General features: G+C 38.8%; 1 protein-coding gene across 1 annotated transcript; it reads left to right on the top strand.

Annotated features, from left to right (window-relative positions):
• The first annotated feature begins 190 nt into the window (after positions 1 to 190).
• On the top strand, positions 191 to 10,966 carry LOC111577553 (breast cancer metastasis-suppressor 1-like protein-A). Its single transcript, XM_023283893.3, has 10 exons — positions 191 to 457; positions 671 to 761; positions 2,094 to 2,221; positions 3,687 to 3,766; positions 3,961 to 4,057; positions 5,736 to 5,825; positions 5,937 to 6,001; positions 6,099 to 6,138; positions 6,371 to 6,500; positions 9,236 to 10,966. Exons 1-10 carry the CDS (start codon positions 322 to 324, stop codon positions 9,351 to 9,353), a joined length of 975 nt encoding a protein of 324 aa, XP_023139661.1. The 5' UTR covers positions 191 to 321; the 3' UTR covers positions 9,354 to 10,966.
• Positions 10,967 to 16,979: the final 6,013 nt, after the last annotated feature.

Genomic DNA, 16,979 nt, shown 5'->3' with positions numbered 1-16,979 from the left:
ATTTCATTAATTCCTACTTTCAAAAAAAAGTTTTAAAAAGCAGTGCGGTTAGTGGAACGTGTAATCACGCAGTAAAGGGGAAAAAACTACAAATCCCTGCAAGCCTACAGCCGCAATTAGTGGCTCGCGCCAACCTTTGATTGGTCCATTCCAGCAAAGCGTCTTGTGATTGGTCGACGGTGGCCATGTTTGTATTTCCAGCTGGTGGATGCGGGCTAGCTAACCGGTTAGCCATATGAGCTGCTTTTGCCACCTGCTTCGGAGTGAAAAATAACGTAAAAGCCGTGCCAACCCGTTACCGTGGCTTTTGTGAAAGTCGCCATGCCGGTCCACTCGCGGGAGAAGAAAGAAAGCAACCACGAAGAAATGGAGGTGGATTTTCCCGAGCAAGACGGCAGCAGCACAGACGAGGAGGACACCGTTAGCTCGTCCGTGTCTGAAGATGGAGACAGCTCCGGTAGGAGAAATAGGCCTGAAACGTCAACCGACACTGGAATTCTTTAAAACACACCTGTCTCCGTGTTGTGGGTTAAACAGAATATGTGGTTAATGTTGTAAATGAGTTGACATTTTAAGCAGTGTTTAGACATACAGCCTGGAATGGAGATACTGTGTGTGGTTTAGAAGGACAGCAGCTGATGTCAAACCTGTCATGTCTTCATGTGAGCAGAGATGGACGATGAGGACTGCGAGAGGAGGAGGATGGAGTGTCTGGATGAGATGACCACACTGGAGAAACAGTTCACTGACTTGAAGGAGCAGTAAGTTCTCAACCTCCACCTGCTGCTGTCTGAAGGTCTGAAGTCAGTGTCAGAAACTCTGAGATAGTTGTCATCCCTGCTGGCTCTTTTTAATACTCTCCTCTGATCACACAATGGGTAATGTGATCCTCAGAGTACTGAAATCTACCACATGCATCTCATACAAGTGTAAATGAAAAGTAAGACTTGACTTTTGCTGATAGAATCTTACTCGAATTGCAATTTTGGTGCAAAACTGACTTCTATTTGGAGCTTCAGTTGGCTCATACTATGACAGATGTGGCTGAAGTACCAGTACACACAATCTATAAGACCGACTCCGTTTTAACAAGAGTATCGAGCGACCTCTGTAGTTACAAGATAGTTTCTAATCACTACACCCAAAGCAAGGGTGTCGAACGCATTCTAGTTCAGGTTCCACATTCAGCCCAATTTCATCTCCAGTGGGACGGACCAGTAAAATCACAGCATAATAACCTGTAAATGACCACACCTCCGGTTTTTTCCTTTCTTTACAAAACAACAAAAATGATACACAAAATGAACAAAGCGAAACAAAATGACAAAAATAGGACAAAAACACAAGTGAGACAAAAAGGAAACACAAAATGACAAAAATGACAACAACATGAGACAAATGATAAAAGTCCAGACGGAAAAAGATAGAAAGCAACAAAAACAAGACAAAATATTACAAAAATGAGACACAAAATTACAAAAATGAGACACAAAATGACAAAAGCCAGACACAAAACAACAAAAAAATGGGACAAGCGACCCAAAACAAAACAAAAAATTAGACAAAAAAGTTAGAAAGCAACAAAAAATGGACAAACAACAAAAATTAGACCAAAAAATGACAAAAGTGAGGAACAAAACAACAAAAAAATAGACTGACACAAGCAAGAAAAACAACACAGAACGACAAAAAATGATACACAACAATGAATAAAGTGAAACAGAATGACAAAAATAAGACAAAAAACACAAGCAAGGTAAAAAGGAAACACAAAATGACAAAACAAGAAACAAAACGGCAAAAACACGAGACAAACTACAAAAGCCAGACAAAAGAAAAGACAAAAGAGCCTATTACAACAAAAGAACAATGAAGAATCTAGTATTTTATGATCAAAACAACTTGTCATGGTCAAGAAATGATTTTAAATTCATAGTTTTACTAATTTGCCGTTAATGTCTTCTCTGTAATTTTTACACTTTGTAAAGTCGTACCGCAGGCCGCATGTTTGACACCCCTGACCTAAATTAATGACACCAGGACATTTTAGTTTTGAACTGATTTGCTTTGCCTCCTTGTTTCTTGCTGTTCAGGCTGTATAAAGAGCGTCTGAGCCAGGTGGACATCAAGCTGCAGGAGGTGATGGCCGGCTGTGCCCAAGAATACCTGGAACCATTGGCCAACCTGCAGGAGAACATGCAGATTAGGACCAAAGTGGCCGGTGAGTCAAATAATATGTTAAATTTCTTTTAGGGATCATTGACTCTGGAACAGTAGAGGTTGCACAAAGCTTCGCCTGCATGTTTCTAATGAGGAATAAAGCCGTATGATCTTTAAAAATAAAACGGGAAACCCTGACATGTTGCTAGGTTATGCTCTAATCTATTACAAAAGAAAGATAGACAGATAGTACAAGCATTGCAGCTTGTTTTTAGTGTGACAAACAAAACTCTTGGCTTGTTTTGGATGGTTTTAAAGGTTTAGCCCAGGGGTGTCAAACTCATTTTAGTTCAGGTTTCACATTCAACCCAATTTGATCTCAAGTGGGTCAGACAGGTGAAATCATAGCGTTGTAGCCTAACAACTTTAAATTTTTCCTTTGTTTTAGTGCAAATAAGTACATTCTGAAAATGTTCACATTTAAGGAATTATCTTTTTACAAAACATTAGAACCAACCTGAAATTTCTCAAGAAAAATAAGTTGAATTTCAGCAACATTATATCTCCACTTATTATTTACACATTACAACTTACAGATCTCAGAGTGTCTACAAAAAGGCACAAAACATTTAGTCACAGGTATCTGGAACTGAACAATATAGTATTTTACTTTAAAAAAACAACATAAACGAGTCAAAATATTACAAAAATGACACACAAACAACAAAAGCGAGATACAAAATGAAAAAAATGACATAAACGACATAAAACAAAACAAAAAAATGACAAAAAATTTGAAAAGTTACAAAGTGACAAAAAAATGGACAAATGACAAAAACGATGCACAAAGCAATGAATAAAGCAAAACACAAAATGACAAAAATGGGACAAAAAACACAACCGAGACAAAAAGGAAAAACAAAACAACAAAAATGAGGAACAAAACAATAAATGGGACAAAAAAAGAGAAGAAAAAACAAGACCAAATATTTTAAAAATGAGAAACAAAACGACAAAAGAACAACAAAAAATCTAGTATTTCACTTTATGATCAGAACAACTTGTCATGGTCTAGGAATTTTTTTATATTTATAGTTTTACAAATTGCAGTTAATGTCTTCTCTGTAATTTTTACACTTTACAAAGTCGTACCACGGGTCAGATTGGACCCTCTGGAGGGCCGGTTTTGGCCCTCGGGCCGCATGTTTGCCACCCTTGGTTTAGCCTAAGAAATTGTGACTATATCAGAAAGCTTCTTCAGATTTTCTCAATAGGACCTGAGATCTCTTTAACCTGAAAGTACGTAAGCATTTCCTCTGAAAATGAATAAACCTTCAAGTGAGATTATAATAGAAAATGAAATGATTCAACAATAGCCTATGAGCTTACAAATGAGTCTTTTTATTTTATTTTTTTTATAGTACGCACGTCAATTGGATCAAGACAAGTTGACGTCTTTCCTTCTGTTGCATCAGACTGATTTACCACTGGTTTATTTTTTATTTTATTTTGTTTTATTTTGGCAGGAATCTATAGGGAGCTGTGTTTGGAGTCGGTGAAGAACAAATATGAGTGTGAGATCCAAGCTGCTTGCCAACACTGGGAGGTGAGAGGCCAACCAAATAGAGAAACCCACATTTTTCAAACAGAAAATCAGATAATAATAAAAAAAAAAGAAGTAGGAAACACATTGAAATTTTAGAAGAAACGTATGAATTCAACCCCGGTCCTGCCTCTGGAGATGCCTTTTGATGATGAATATAACTCTGTGTTGACCAGCTTGTCTTTTCTGTCTTCTAGAGTGAGAAGTTGCTGCTCTTTGACACCGTACAGAGTGAACTAGAGGAGAAGATAAGAAGACTGGAGGAAGACAGACACAGTATTGACATTACCTCAGGTACCAAGCAGCGCTTCAGCCAACTGTTATCTAAGCTTTTCTTTCTTTTGATCCATTTATTCGAATAAAATGTCAGAAATCCATCAAAAGTTGGGCCTGCAGTGACAAATTGAAGTTTTACTTCTTTTGGTTGTCAGTTTATATTCATATGAAGCAGAACCTATTACTCAGTAACAGGAAGTACTAACATACTACCACATAGCAGGATATAATTAGACAATGAGTCCACCAAAGCTTATTTTGTCAGCTGGGAGCGCTTGAGAAGACTTGGGTAGTGCTGCGTTTTGGTTTTTTTAGCTGATACACTTTGGCCGTTGTTATATAAAATATTCACAGAAGTGATGAGTTACACGTACAGATCATCTGGCTGGTTGAGTTGACTGCTGCTTACTGGTAGAGTCATGGTGACATTTCATAGTAATGTTGTGGTAGTTTGTGGATGTTGTCTAGTGCAGTCATGGGCGCTCAGAGACCTGCAGCAGTAATTACTTCTTCTCTTTTGTTGTCAGCAAGTGCAGAATATGATGGGAGGATTTCTTGGTGTGTTATTGGTGCCGTCCCTCCTACACTGGTGTATATTTATTATTAGTAATCAACGAGGCCGAGACCTGATATCTGAAACCAATATACATGTGCAGCAAAAACAAAAATCTTAATATCAACAAAACCTCCAATAATAAACATATGTTTAATTACACTCTCCAACATTTCTCTGTTAGTGCTGATAGTGTGCTACTCTTGACGTGTAACCAATCATAGAAGACTGCAGGCAGGATATTGCCGCTTAAGATGACAGATATAGAGAGGATGCTTCACTAAGAATAAGTTAATAAAAACACAATAATGCTCTAAAAATACTGAATATTATATCTGATAATTAGATGTAAATGTAAAAGGCTGTAATCCAATTATTAACTGCTCCTCTATCAATGGACAGATGGGTAAAAAGTGTCGTGTTTTACCCATAATTAAACATTTTTCAGCTGCTCTCAGCCGCAATCAGTGCTCAACACTTTGTCACGCTGCTGGAATTTTCATTACTGTGTAAATATGCGGCGCTCCCATTGCAAATGGTTCAAAAAATATGCTGGTTTCAGGCGAAAAATTCTTTAGTGGACACACTGCCTCAGTGTTGATGAAGAGTCAGGGAATAGATGTTGCAAGTTTCATTTGGAATGTATTAACTGAAAGCGGCATTTACTATCTGCTATTTCAGAGGGGTGACAAATTAAATGAAAAGTCAACTTGGAGTGTCTTAGTAAGGTATTGGACAGCTATGTGCAGCCAGAAAAGCTTCCATTTACCTTTCTAAGTCTTTGGAACTCTATAATCTCATAGATCTGTTTAGTTTAGAGATCTGATAAACATCTGACTCACATAATTTTCATCAAACTATTCAGTGACCACTCGTGCCCCTGTGGATGGAAGAAACCACTCCCATTAGAATGTTCTGTCATAAGATAAAGGTGATCACTCAAAGCAGCTTAGTATTGATTTGCAGTGGCTATTCTCTCTAATCTTGCTGGTAAAATGCCCCCACAGCCTAACGGAGCCACCAGATCTCATCAAGGAGTTCAGCTTTTCCTTTAATTTGTCATCTGTCCGTATGTTACAGAAAGTCAGTGACACAGCAGCAAAGTATTTCCCCTCTTCCTAATCTGTCCTTTTTGCTTTCCAGAGTTGTGGAATGATGGATTACACTCACGGAAAAACAAGAAAAAAGACCCATTCTGCCCCGTCAAGAAGAAGAAGCCTGTTGTTGTTTCCGATATCCTTCCCTGTTGTCCTGTCCTTGTCCCATTCCTCCCATCATTCATCTCCACTGACATATTGTTAAGACAGATGCTTCCTGCTTTTTTGCTTCCTTAACCTTTATTACGACCTTATATTGTTTACATGCTGCAAGATCTGGATATTCTTGAAGACTGGACCGCAATAAGAAAGGTATCATTTTTGGAAAACGGATAAAGTAGTCACCTGGTGGATGCTTCCAAGCTGTGATTTGACCTTTCGGGTTGTGTTTGCTTCCTCCCCCTCACAGGCTATGGCATCACTGGGGCCACACAGGGTGAAGGTGGATGGTAAGAGTTTCTTCTTGTCCTCAGTTACAGTCAATATCTGGCTGAGTGCAGCGATCGACCTGCACTCACACAGGAGGGCTTGATTCAACACCTTCTTCTAAAAGTACTGAAGACTGTAGTTGAAACGGAGACAGCCGGCTCTCCCTTTTTCATATTTTGTGTTGTCTTCTTTTAAACTTACACCGTCCCCTTGACTTCTAGTCTCTTCCTCACCGGCTTTCTCTCCTTGCAGTCCCTGCAGTGAAGCCTGACAGACATCACCACGTGGCGCGCTCCGAGGATGGTCGACTTTTCTATGACAACCAGTGGTACTGCAGGGGACAGGCCATCTGCATCAACAGGAAGGACGAGTACCCGACTAGGTGAGTGTAGGAGGAGTGTTCATACATACATACATGTCAACCCCATCAGATGCCCATCTATTTCATCCAACTAAAGGATCTGCAAAATGCACAGAAACAACCGTACAATCTGTAAATGGCAGCAAAATGTATTGGATGTTAGCTCCTTATTAACAAAATCAACAAAAAGCGATGTCCACTATTGCACAAAAAACAAGGAATGCGCATACTGCATATTCTGTGTGAGGGATATCAAGTTGCAATGAAGCATTTAAATCGAAGCTGAACCAGAGGAATTATATATCAGCCACAAATGATGATGGTTGTGCTTTCCAAATCTGACATCCCGACAAATAAGGGCTGAAGATGTGCTTTGCAATTTTATATCACAACAAAATTTGCTGGTGGCTGTAACAGACCACCTGAACTTTTACTACACATGATCAACCTATCTATCTGTCTGTCTGTCTCTGTCTGTCTGTCTGTCTGTCTGTCTGTCTGTCTGTCTGTCTGTCTGTCTGTCTGTCTGTCTGTCTGTCTGTCTGTCTGTCTGTCTGTCTGTCTGTCTGTCTGTCTGTCTCTGTCGCTCATTTTTTTCTAGATTTGGGTGTTACAAGGTTTAGCAAATTAAATGGGGGATAACCCATTATGCATGAGACTTGTACGGTTGTATGGTAGAATTAATTATGAATTATGACACAAAGTGACCTACATGTTGGTGTTTCTTTCATGTAGAAGTCATGGCCTTGAGCTCACATGGCTTCTCTTTTGTAAATGGATGGATTTAAGCAAAGAGAGAGAATGTTGAGGCTGACTGATTGTGGTTCCACATTTTGCTCTTTGTGCATCCTGCCAGGACATGATCTGTAGTAACTAGAAAGTATCCTGTATTCACTGCAGCACCGAGCGTAAAACAAACGTATGAATCGGTAGAGGAGGGTTTGGTTCACACCAGGCAACAGGGGGACATTAAACTGTAGCCACAAGTTGAGCTTTCTCACACATGTACAAAGTTATTCCTTGGACATCCACTGATCAGCCACTGACACGGAACCCACAGAGGTCCAGCTCCAGTACCGTGATGTATCAGAGTTATTATTTGGCTGTTTCTATGGTTGTGGGTAAATGGTATATACAGGTATTCCTTGAGCAAACACACAAGTGACATTTAAAGAATATAAATTAGCAGGGATCAGCAAACATCTCCATACAGAACAATGAGATTTTTTTTTTGTATTAAATTGATGTTAGTTGCATGAATGGTCAAATCTCCACCTAACTGAAACTAGATGAGAACTATCAACATCATTGCAACACCAAAAGGGGAAATGTTTATATCTTTATATACTGTTCATCCATCCAGTACAGTTCCAGAGAACTGAAGACTCGATGCCAAAAGATCAATTTGTGTATATGTAACTCCACACTAGGGAAGATAAAGTACACAGAACAAAGCCTCAGGACACGCAGACACCCAATGCATCAAACTGTTGGTAGGTTTGCAAGGATTCGTGAATGCAGGCGAAAATGTGCATATGCTGTGTGAATGCATGGTTCTGTTTTATGTATTTCATTTACTATTAAACTGGGCACACATTCACAAAACACTCCTTTAGCTCCTTTTTAAGTGGATAAAGATAGAGCCTGACTCATTATATGTTAAAAAAAAAAAAATCTTGAAACGTGTGTTTTATATTAAGAGAACAGCAAAGCAGTTGTGCATTTTCTCATGTGGTGCTGCATCAGCGAGGCTCTCCAACAACAGAGCGGCCGTCATTACACACAAACCTTCTGCATGGCTATGGCTTTTTGCAGCATCCATTTCATTAATTTAAGTGCTTTCAGTGCTTCACTAAATCTGACAGAATAACAAAGAGTGAAATAGTTGCTGTTGATCACACAGAAATAATTAATGCTGCTTTATTAGAACAATAGTACACACACACACACACACACACACATATATATATATGTATAATTGGCAACCTCTTCATAAATGTTCAGATCTTGTACTGATGTAAAATTATGAGAGCAGATTAGCAGATAAATCTGAGTAACAGATGATTAATTTGAGAGAAAAGAAATAAATGTTCTGATAAACAAATCTGTTGTCAAGTTTTTGAAGTATTTGAACATTTATTGAAATTAAACCATATGAGAAGAAATAAAATCACTAATTCATGAAACTATTAACAACTCAGAGATATAAAAGTGACACTAACCACTCATTTAAACTTTAACTAATCTTTAATCTTGTATTTTTAAAGCTTGTTATTTTATCCATTGTGTAAAAACTTCATCTTACAAGTAACTAAAGCTGTCAGACAGAGTAGAAAGTACAATATTTCCCTCCGAAATGAAAGTAAAATTAAATGGAAATACCAAAATGAAGTTCCTCTAAATTGTACTTAACGCTCAACACTTGAGTAAATGTACTTAGTAACTTTCCACTGGTAAATTTAAGAATTTTATCTTTATAGTTTAGGTTCTTTTATTTTTATAGTTTTTGGTCAATCTGTAAAAAAAAAAAAAAAAAAAAAGTCTTCCTAAGTCGTGCACGACATCTCTTTCCTGTTCATGAAATCAGATTTATCACTGTTTATTTTCTCATGTGATGAAGGCTGACTTCTCATTGGTGGTTACAGTAGTGACTTGTGCACCTACTAATATTTCATTTCTATCCTGTGCGCCATCTATGAACACTGGGGTTTCATTTTGCACTCACATTTTTGCGTGTCTGTCTGTGTATCTTGCAGCGCCATCATCACCACCATCAACAATGACGAGGTCTGGTTCAAACGGCTGGACGGCACCAAGTCAAAGCTGTACATCTCCCAGCTGCAGAAAGGCAAATACACGATCAAACACTCATAAAAACACACTCATACACGCACATGTACAGACAAAGACCATCATCTCTGCTGTGTTTCCTGTCGTCTCCTTTTCTGTGTGGTATCTTTTTACATTCACACAAACAGATGCATACCTCACTTCACTCCCCGTGTGCACAACAACAAAAAAACTGTCTAAAAACAGACATGATGGTATTAGGAGACTCTGTAAATATGTATATGTTTGTTGATATTATCGACAAGGTCACAAAGTGTCATTTTCTCTGGAACGGAGATCAATGCAAAGTGCTGCTAAAAAGAAAAACGAAGGGAGAAAAACCGGAGCAGTAGCAAACTGTGAACCGCGGAGCTCAGTCGTGTGCCTTTCTGAGACGAGACGACGCCTCAACTGATGTGGGGCTTTAAAATATGAAACAAAAACAAAACAAAATAGCCCTGAACTATGAATCTCTACGCAGTGAAGCCTTACTCTGTGCTGGGTTAGCACCAGGAGGACTGAAGCGGGTCAGTGAACGAATGAATCCAGGTGAAGTCGTCATCAGCGGTGTGTTTGGTTTGCCCCTCCGGATGCACCAATGAGACTTGAATTTCATACAGAGCCTAATAAATCTGTATTAGGATCCCCAGGGAGCCCAGAACAAGTTTGATTTAGTAAAAAAAAAATGTGTCAATATGGAGACGGAGAAAGATTAATCAATATTGAGTAAATGGTTATATTGTGAACCTAATGAGATTAAGCTGTCCTTTCAGAATACCCCGAGGTTTGGTTTTGAGCCCACTTGGGGAGCCATTGTACTAAATGATCTTTTGATGTTTTGGATGTTTTAGTGTAATATTTCCCTACATTTTTAAGTTCAAAACAAGGTCAGACCCTTGCACTTAGTAAAACAGAACAGTTTGAATCTGTATTTGAAGCGTCCAGTAATGGGAGCTGCCTGTATATAGACACATTGATGTGTTTTGTAATTCCCGTCATGTTGCCATTCGTCTCATAGTGCCTAGAACTTTACATTTAAGGCAGGGTCCAGGCTTTAGTTTAGTCAAGACTTGGAGTTTAAAACAAACAAAAAAGCTCTACTCCACAGGTTTGGGCTGGTTTTTTTTTTCTGTGGGGTCATGAAAGCCTCAAATCTGCAGTGCCATTTTTCAACGTTTTCTATTCATTGTCCTCCTGTTGTCTTTGTTCCTTCCTCTTTGTTGTCACTTCTGTTTCTTTTGTCTTCGTCTTTCCTGTCAGTAAAAATATTCCTCAACATTGATGTATCAACAGAACAAAGAAAAATCAAGTTGTTTTTGTGCGTGCGTATGATCTGTCCGATCAAACTTTCTTTGTAAATTATGTTTGATTGATTGAAGGAGATCTTGCTTTGTATTTACGGGGCTTTATTTTTAGCATTGTGCACGTATTTCAAAGTATCACCTGCCAACAGTATTGTAAAGAGAGGTGCTTACAACATGTATCATGAGGAAAATGTCTGTGAAGACTCGTGTGGTCTCCACTGAGCAGAACATTTGACATTTTTTGCTGCAAGTCTTTTTTTTCATTTCTACTTTTATTTTTTACCTTTTTATGCATCATTGTTCCCTTTTTCCATATTACAGGTAAAAATAAAAACGTGACATTGTGCCAATGCATGTACAACTGATGAAAGATTTTGTTTGTATCATTTGAAGAGAGTCTAATTTGCACGTAAGTAATCCTCATCATCATAATCTCATATGAAAGAGAGAGTCTTAAAAAAACAGAGTCAGTGCTTTTAAGTGATTAGAGTATTATCATTGCACTTCTCAGCTTGAGTCAAGCTAACTTCCTTTTCTTGAACTTTACAGCTTTGGATAAAAAAATTTAAAAAATCAAGGCTTTGCATAGAAGTTGAATATCCTATTGGATTTGGCCTAGCATGCAAAAAAGCTCAGATACAATCTTATATAATACTCCAGTGTAACAAAGGGAGAAAGTCCCTGACAGTGCTCAACCCAAAGTCACCCCGAGGTGCGCTGAACCCTGGCTACACTCCTCTGCCACCACAAAAAAAAGAAAAAGTGGCTTATTTGGAAGAAAAGCGCTGAGCTGGTCCTGTTTGATAATGGCTCTTTGGTCTGCTGCGCTGTTCAACCTTTCAGTCACTTATTTCTGCCAAAGACCCACTCACTAGATTAACACCACACACTGCTATCGATTCAGGATCGATGCTGATGTACCACTTTCTTGCCCTCCTTGCTGTCCATCTGCCTGCAGACACCTCAAACTGAACCGCTGCAACCTTTCATTGATCTATTGGGAATATTGATCAGATGTGGTAGCCTAGCCTGGAACACAAAGGAATCAATTCAAAGGGTAACTGGTCTACGCTAGATTGAACTGTATAATCAGTTTCGATTTTTTTTTTAACCCTCTGGACGCCGAGCAGTTTCTAGACATTTTTACCCACTGTGGGCTCATTTTTCACTGCACTATAAAGTCCTGCACCTCTATGGAAACAGTGGCGCAGACATAGACGGACCTGAAACATGTCTTTTGTGGAATACGACAAGTTATTATGGTATACACCCCCCAAAAAAGAAAATAGTTTCTTTAAATTTGGTAAACAAAAGTAGACTTTTTTCTCACTGTTTTGGCAATACTAGGAGGAAAAATGGATCTATAACTCTGTATATATTTAGCGGCTCTACAAACTTTGTGCTTTGACCCTACACATCAACATGTTTCACCATGCTGAATGTGTTTTCCAGCAACTTGCTCCTCTGCACACAGTTTTTGAGCTGTGCTGCTTTTATTTTATTGATCATTTATGTTTTATTTTTCTGTCAGTCTCTATTTTTTTCTGCTCTGAGTAAACACAGCCTGCAGTTAACCTGAAAAATCATGTGACTGTTGGTCACAGCTCAGCCAAAAGATCTGTGGAGCACAGAATTGAGATTTTTTTAAGGATTTTTGAGATGTGTTGAATAAACAAGATTTAGATTAAATATAATAATTTTACACTTAGATTTGGTCCATTTCTTCAATGGAACCACGTATCAAATAAGATTAATTTGAGGACTGTCGAGAATTTGAAATCAGACGATTTTTTTTCCTGTTTTTGCAACTTGAGGCTCCAATTTTATTGATTCGTTTACTCAGAACTTGCTGCAGTTTGAGGTTCAGAGGTGCAAAAATGAGAATGCACTTTGCTTCAATCTCTTTGGACTAACACACTGCATTAAGTTTAGAAAAAGGGAATGCATTTCCAAATCTCCCATTTGAATTTAGTGTAAGAATAGCCCCTTCACATGTAGCATCTCCTAATATTTAATATACAGAGGTAAAAGTGGAGAAACGATAATTATCTAATGCTTAGCAAAGAAGCAGATGACTCCTTTAAATCTTTGCACTCAGTCTGTATATGACACACCCACCATGTCTAAATACAGAATATTTTTAAAACTTATTAAGTGATGTATCCCATAACTTGTAGCACACACAAGTTGTAAGGCTGGAATATAACTAATCATTCATCATCTGACGCTATTTTAAGTTTGCAAAAGGTGCAGTTTTATCTTCCAGAAATCAATTTTCTGTCTTATTGCACATGTCCTATAAAGTGAAGATGACTTGAAGCTATTCTAGTCAGAAGGAGCTTTGTGTAGAAATAACCAACATCCAACTTCTTTAACTCTCGTGTCGTCCTGCGGGTCAAAATTGACCCGTTTTAAAGTTTGAAAATGTGGAAGAAAAAAAATATTTTCACAGTGAAACTTCTGATGTCCACATTTTCAACATTTTTGGGAAATCTTTGAACATTTTTTTGGTGGAAAAAAATGTTTAAAATTTTTCTTAGGAACATTCTTAAAGAAAATATTAGAAGTTTCACTGATATATGTAATCACTAGGATTTTTTAGGAAGATTTTTGCTCATTTGTTGAAAGTATTTGCAAGAATTGTCTTGCCAAATTTGGGGGATTTTTTGCTGAATTTTGGATTTTTTTCAGACAAGGAAACAATATTTTTTGGTGCCGGTAAGTGAAGACAATGGGAGGGTTAAACATTCTGAAGACATGGAAAAAGGGATAGCGCAGATTCACACAACTGAAAACGAAGTGAACCCAGTGGAAATGTCTTCTGGGTGTAGACTACAATCAGTGGCTAGTTCTGTATGGACACCACAAACCACATCTCCCTGTACCTGTATTTAGCAGTTCTGTGCTTGTGTATGGCCAGAAGGTGTCAGTATTACTCCATAGCAGGGAGGAAGCACTTTCTGCTGGATGGGAGGAGGGAGGTAGTCTGTTAATCTGGGGCACCCTGCTGCTGAAGCCTTCCAGCTGATGACAGAGAGAGAGAGAGAGAGAGAGAGAGAGACAGAGAGAGAGAGGAGGGATGAAGGCACAGTTTGATCACAGCTCGCTGGCCACGTCTGCTACCGCAACAGAGTGAGGCACCGAGAGAAAGAGGAAAATCCCCATCACCGCGTCAAAGGCAGAAACAGCAGCAAACCTAGCAAGCAACAGGGGCTGTCTTCCTCTCTCTGAGCCATGCAGCATCTCTCTAGAGCTTTCCTGGAATCTGCCTCCTGTCAGCATGCACATCAAAGCACATATGAATGATAGAACACATAACAGCAAAGGGAGAGAAGGCGGGGTGGGGGTTCCTTGTTTGATTTGTGTGACACTGCTTGTTGTATCTGAGGTTCTGGATGGTTCTGGGGAGCCACCGCTGTGACGAGTCGGGTCCTGACGGATGAGAGAGGATGGCCATCTTCGGCTCCATCTATACTTAATGAGTAACCAGAACTGGAGGGTCATTGGGACGTGTTTACTGCAACACTGGGGCTAATTAGACCGTGAAAGTGTCACACTGTGCTAAATTACTTATATCCCTGCCCCTCTGTGTGATGTATGTGCAGCGCTATGTGTTTTTTTTTTGTTTTTTTTTTAACCAGAGCGAGGTCTCTGCATGTGGAATCTCTTTGTGCATGCATGCATGTGCTGCGTGTGCCAGGCCTGAGCGTGGGCGTGTATACGTTTGATGCTGATTGTGTAAGAGAATGCTAAATGCATACATCTAGAAGTTGCCATCAAAGGGATGAGGCAAGCTGCTCATCATCGGGAGAGAGAGAGAGAAAGTCGAGGCGTATTCAAATGGACGAGGCTGCAGTGAGCAGCTTGTGCTCTAGATGAGGCCAGTATCACCTCTCTAAGGGTGTCAGTGACAGTGCCCTAGAATTCACCGTTAGCACCCGGGGTAGAGCTGTTTCTGCACTTCATACTGTCTAGACCAGGGGTGTCCAACATGAGGCCCGTGGGCCAAAAGCGGTCCTCCAGAGGGTCCAATCCGGCCCTCACAGAGTAAAAATTGTTTGTGTCATTTTGTGTTTCATTTTTGTCTCGCTTGTGTTTTTTGTCTCATTTTTGTCTTTTTTTTTGTTTTGCTTTATTCGTTTTGTGTCGTTTTGTTTCCTTTTTTTTTGTCTCATTTTTTGTCGTTTGTCCATTGTTTTGTCCTTTTGTAACTTTTTATCAAATTTTTTGTCTTTTTTTTGTTTTGCTTCATGTTGTTTGTCTCATTTTTTGTCATTTTGTTTCTCATTTTTGTCGTTTTGTGTCTCATTTTTGTAATAATTTGTCGTTTTTGTTGGTTTTTTGTCTTTTTTGCCTGACTTTTATCGTTTATCTCGTTTTTGTCGTTTTGTTTCTCGTTTTTGTCGTTTTGTGTTTCCTTTTTGTCTCATTTGAGTCGTTTGTCCATTTTTTTGTCATTTTGTAACATTTTTGTCTCACTTTTATTTTGTTTCGCTTTATTCATTGTTTTGTCTGTTGTTTTTGTCATTTTGTTTCATGCTTTTGTCATTTTTTGTCTCGTTTGCCCTTTTTTTTGTCATTTTGTAACATTTTTGTCTATTTTTTGTCTCGTTTTGTATTGTGTCATTTGTCTCATTTTTTGTCATTCTGTTTCTTGCTTTTGTCAGTTTGCGTCTCATTTTTGAAATATTTTGTCTTTTTAAACGTAAAATACTATATCGTTCAGTTCCAGATACCTGAGGCTGAGTGTTTTGTGCCTTTCTAGACACACTGTTCTGTAAATTGTAATGTGTAAATGATAAAATTAGGCATAATGTTGTTGAAATTTAATTTATTTTTCTTCAGAAATTTTAGTTTCTTCATAATAGTTTGAAGGGAAAAAAAGGATAGTTCCTGAAATGTGAACATTTTCAGAATGTACTTTTTTGCACTAAAAGGAAACATTAGGAGTTGTGGTTATTTATAGGTCATTATGCTGTGATTTTACTGGTCAGGATCACTTGAGATCAGATTGGGCTGAATGTGGAACCTGAACTAAGATGAGTTTGACATCACTGTTCTAGGCTCTTCTTGCATCAAGTTGCTGCATCTGTAAAGAAAGGTGCAATTTCTGCATGTTTTTTTCCTTTACAAATGGATCCTGTTGTGTTTTTATAGAATTTTTTAATATCCAAAGACTAATTTTAAAAGATAAATCTCTGGAAATGTTTGATCCACCCACTAAACTCCTTCAGAATGGCTCCAAGTGGGGCAAAAAACAGTGGGAAGACGAGTGCGAGCAATAAAAAGCTTTTTTACTTTTAATTAAGCATCTCTTTCACCAGAAATGTCTCTATTTTCCACATGGTTTCATTTGCTGTGTAAAAATACTAAGAGACTCACTTTAGGGAAGCTAAAGCATAAATAAAGAAACCCTCAAGATGACAAATGTTAGGTGGAGAAAAATGTCAGATTCCACGTGACTGAAACCTGACAGTGCTGATGTTTTGGGAAATGGGGCATTAGTCAGCTTAAATTGGTGATTGACGGCTAAATTGGGGAGTTGGCAGGAGAAGAACTATTCTAAAGCCAACTCTGGGTTACTTAAAGGTCTATTCTATGAGGCATCACTTGTTGCGAAACATTCACACGCTTCAACCTGTGCGTACCAGACGTTAGATGCAGGATCAATCAGAGACCCAAAGGAGGATTGCAGATCTGTTTCTGAGCATGTCTCAACCAGTAAAGCTCAAGCAACAATTTCACTATTTTTTCCAAAGACACAGATCTGCATGTAACAGCTGAGGTCAGAACGTTTCAGCTTGGTCCATCGTTGGTCTCCACCTTCTTTGGCTTCCTACATGATTGAAGGAGGATGACTGTGCCTCAGCATCCGTCCACTTCATGATGCTCTATCAACCTGTCCTGGCATTAGCAACGCACCCCTGACCTCTGACTTACGTCTCTGTGTCAGAACTCGACTCTCTGGCTAAAGGAGTAAGGACAAGATGATTCATCAGCATCCAACGCTGTCTTCTTTGTCAGCAAGGAAGGAAGCACATGTAGTTTACAGCGTGGCATGTTTTTGCTTGTGCCAGATTTATGGCTGCATTCCAAGTTGCATACTTTTTCCTTTCAGTAAAATATACTCATGCAGTATGCGTACAATTGGGACATACCGCTTCATCATAATGTTGCATTCTGTAGTGTGAAATGAACTGTCATTTGTCTGCACACTCCTGATGGCTCAAACTTGTTTCTAATCATGCAAAACATTGCAACGTATGTGACATAACTGCTCAGAGGATTGTGGGTCAGAATGGCCAGAACAGCATGCAAGCGGATGTAGTAGAGCATTCTGGTAATTTGGTGTACTGAATTTGACGTA

This window comes from Amphiprion ocellaris, chromosome 12 (genome assembly GCF_022539595.1).
Source record: "Amphiprion ocellaris isolate individual 3 ecotype Okinawa chromosome 12, ASM2253959v1, whole genome shotgun sequence".
Classification (NCBI taxonomy): Eukaryota; Metazoa; Chordata; class Actinopteri; family Pomacentridae; genus Amphiprion; species Amphiprion ocellaris.
This window is presented reverse-complemented; position numbering and strand designations above follow the sequence as displayed.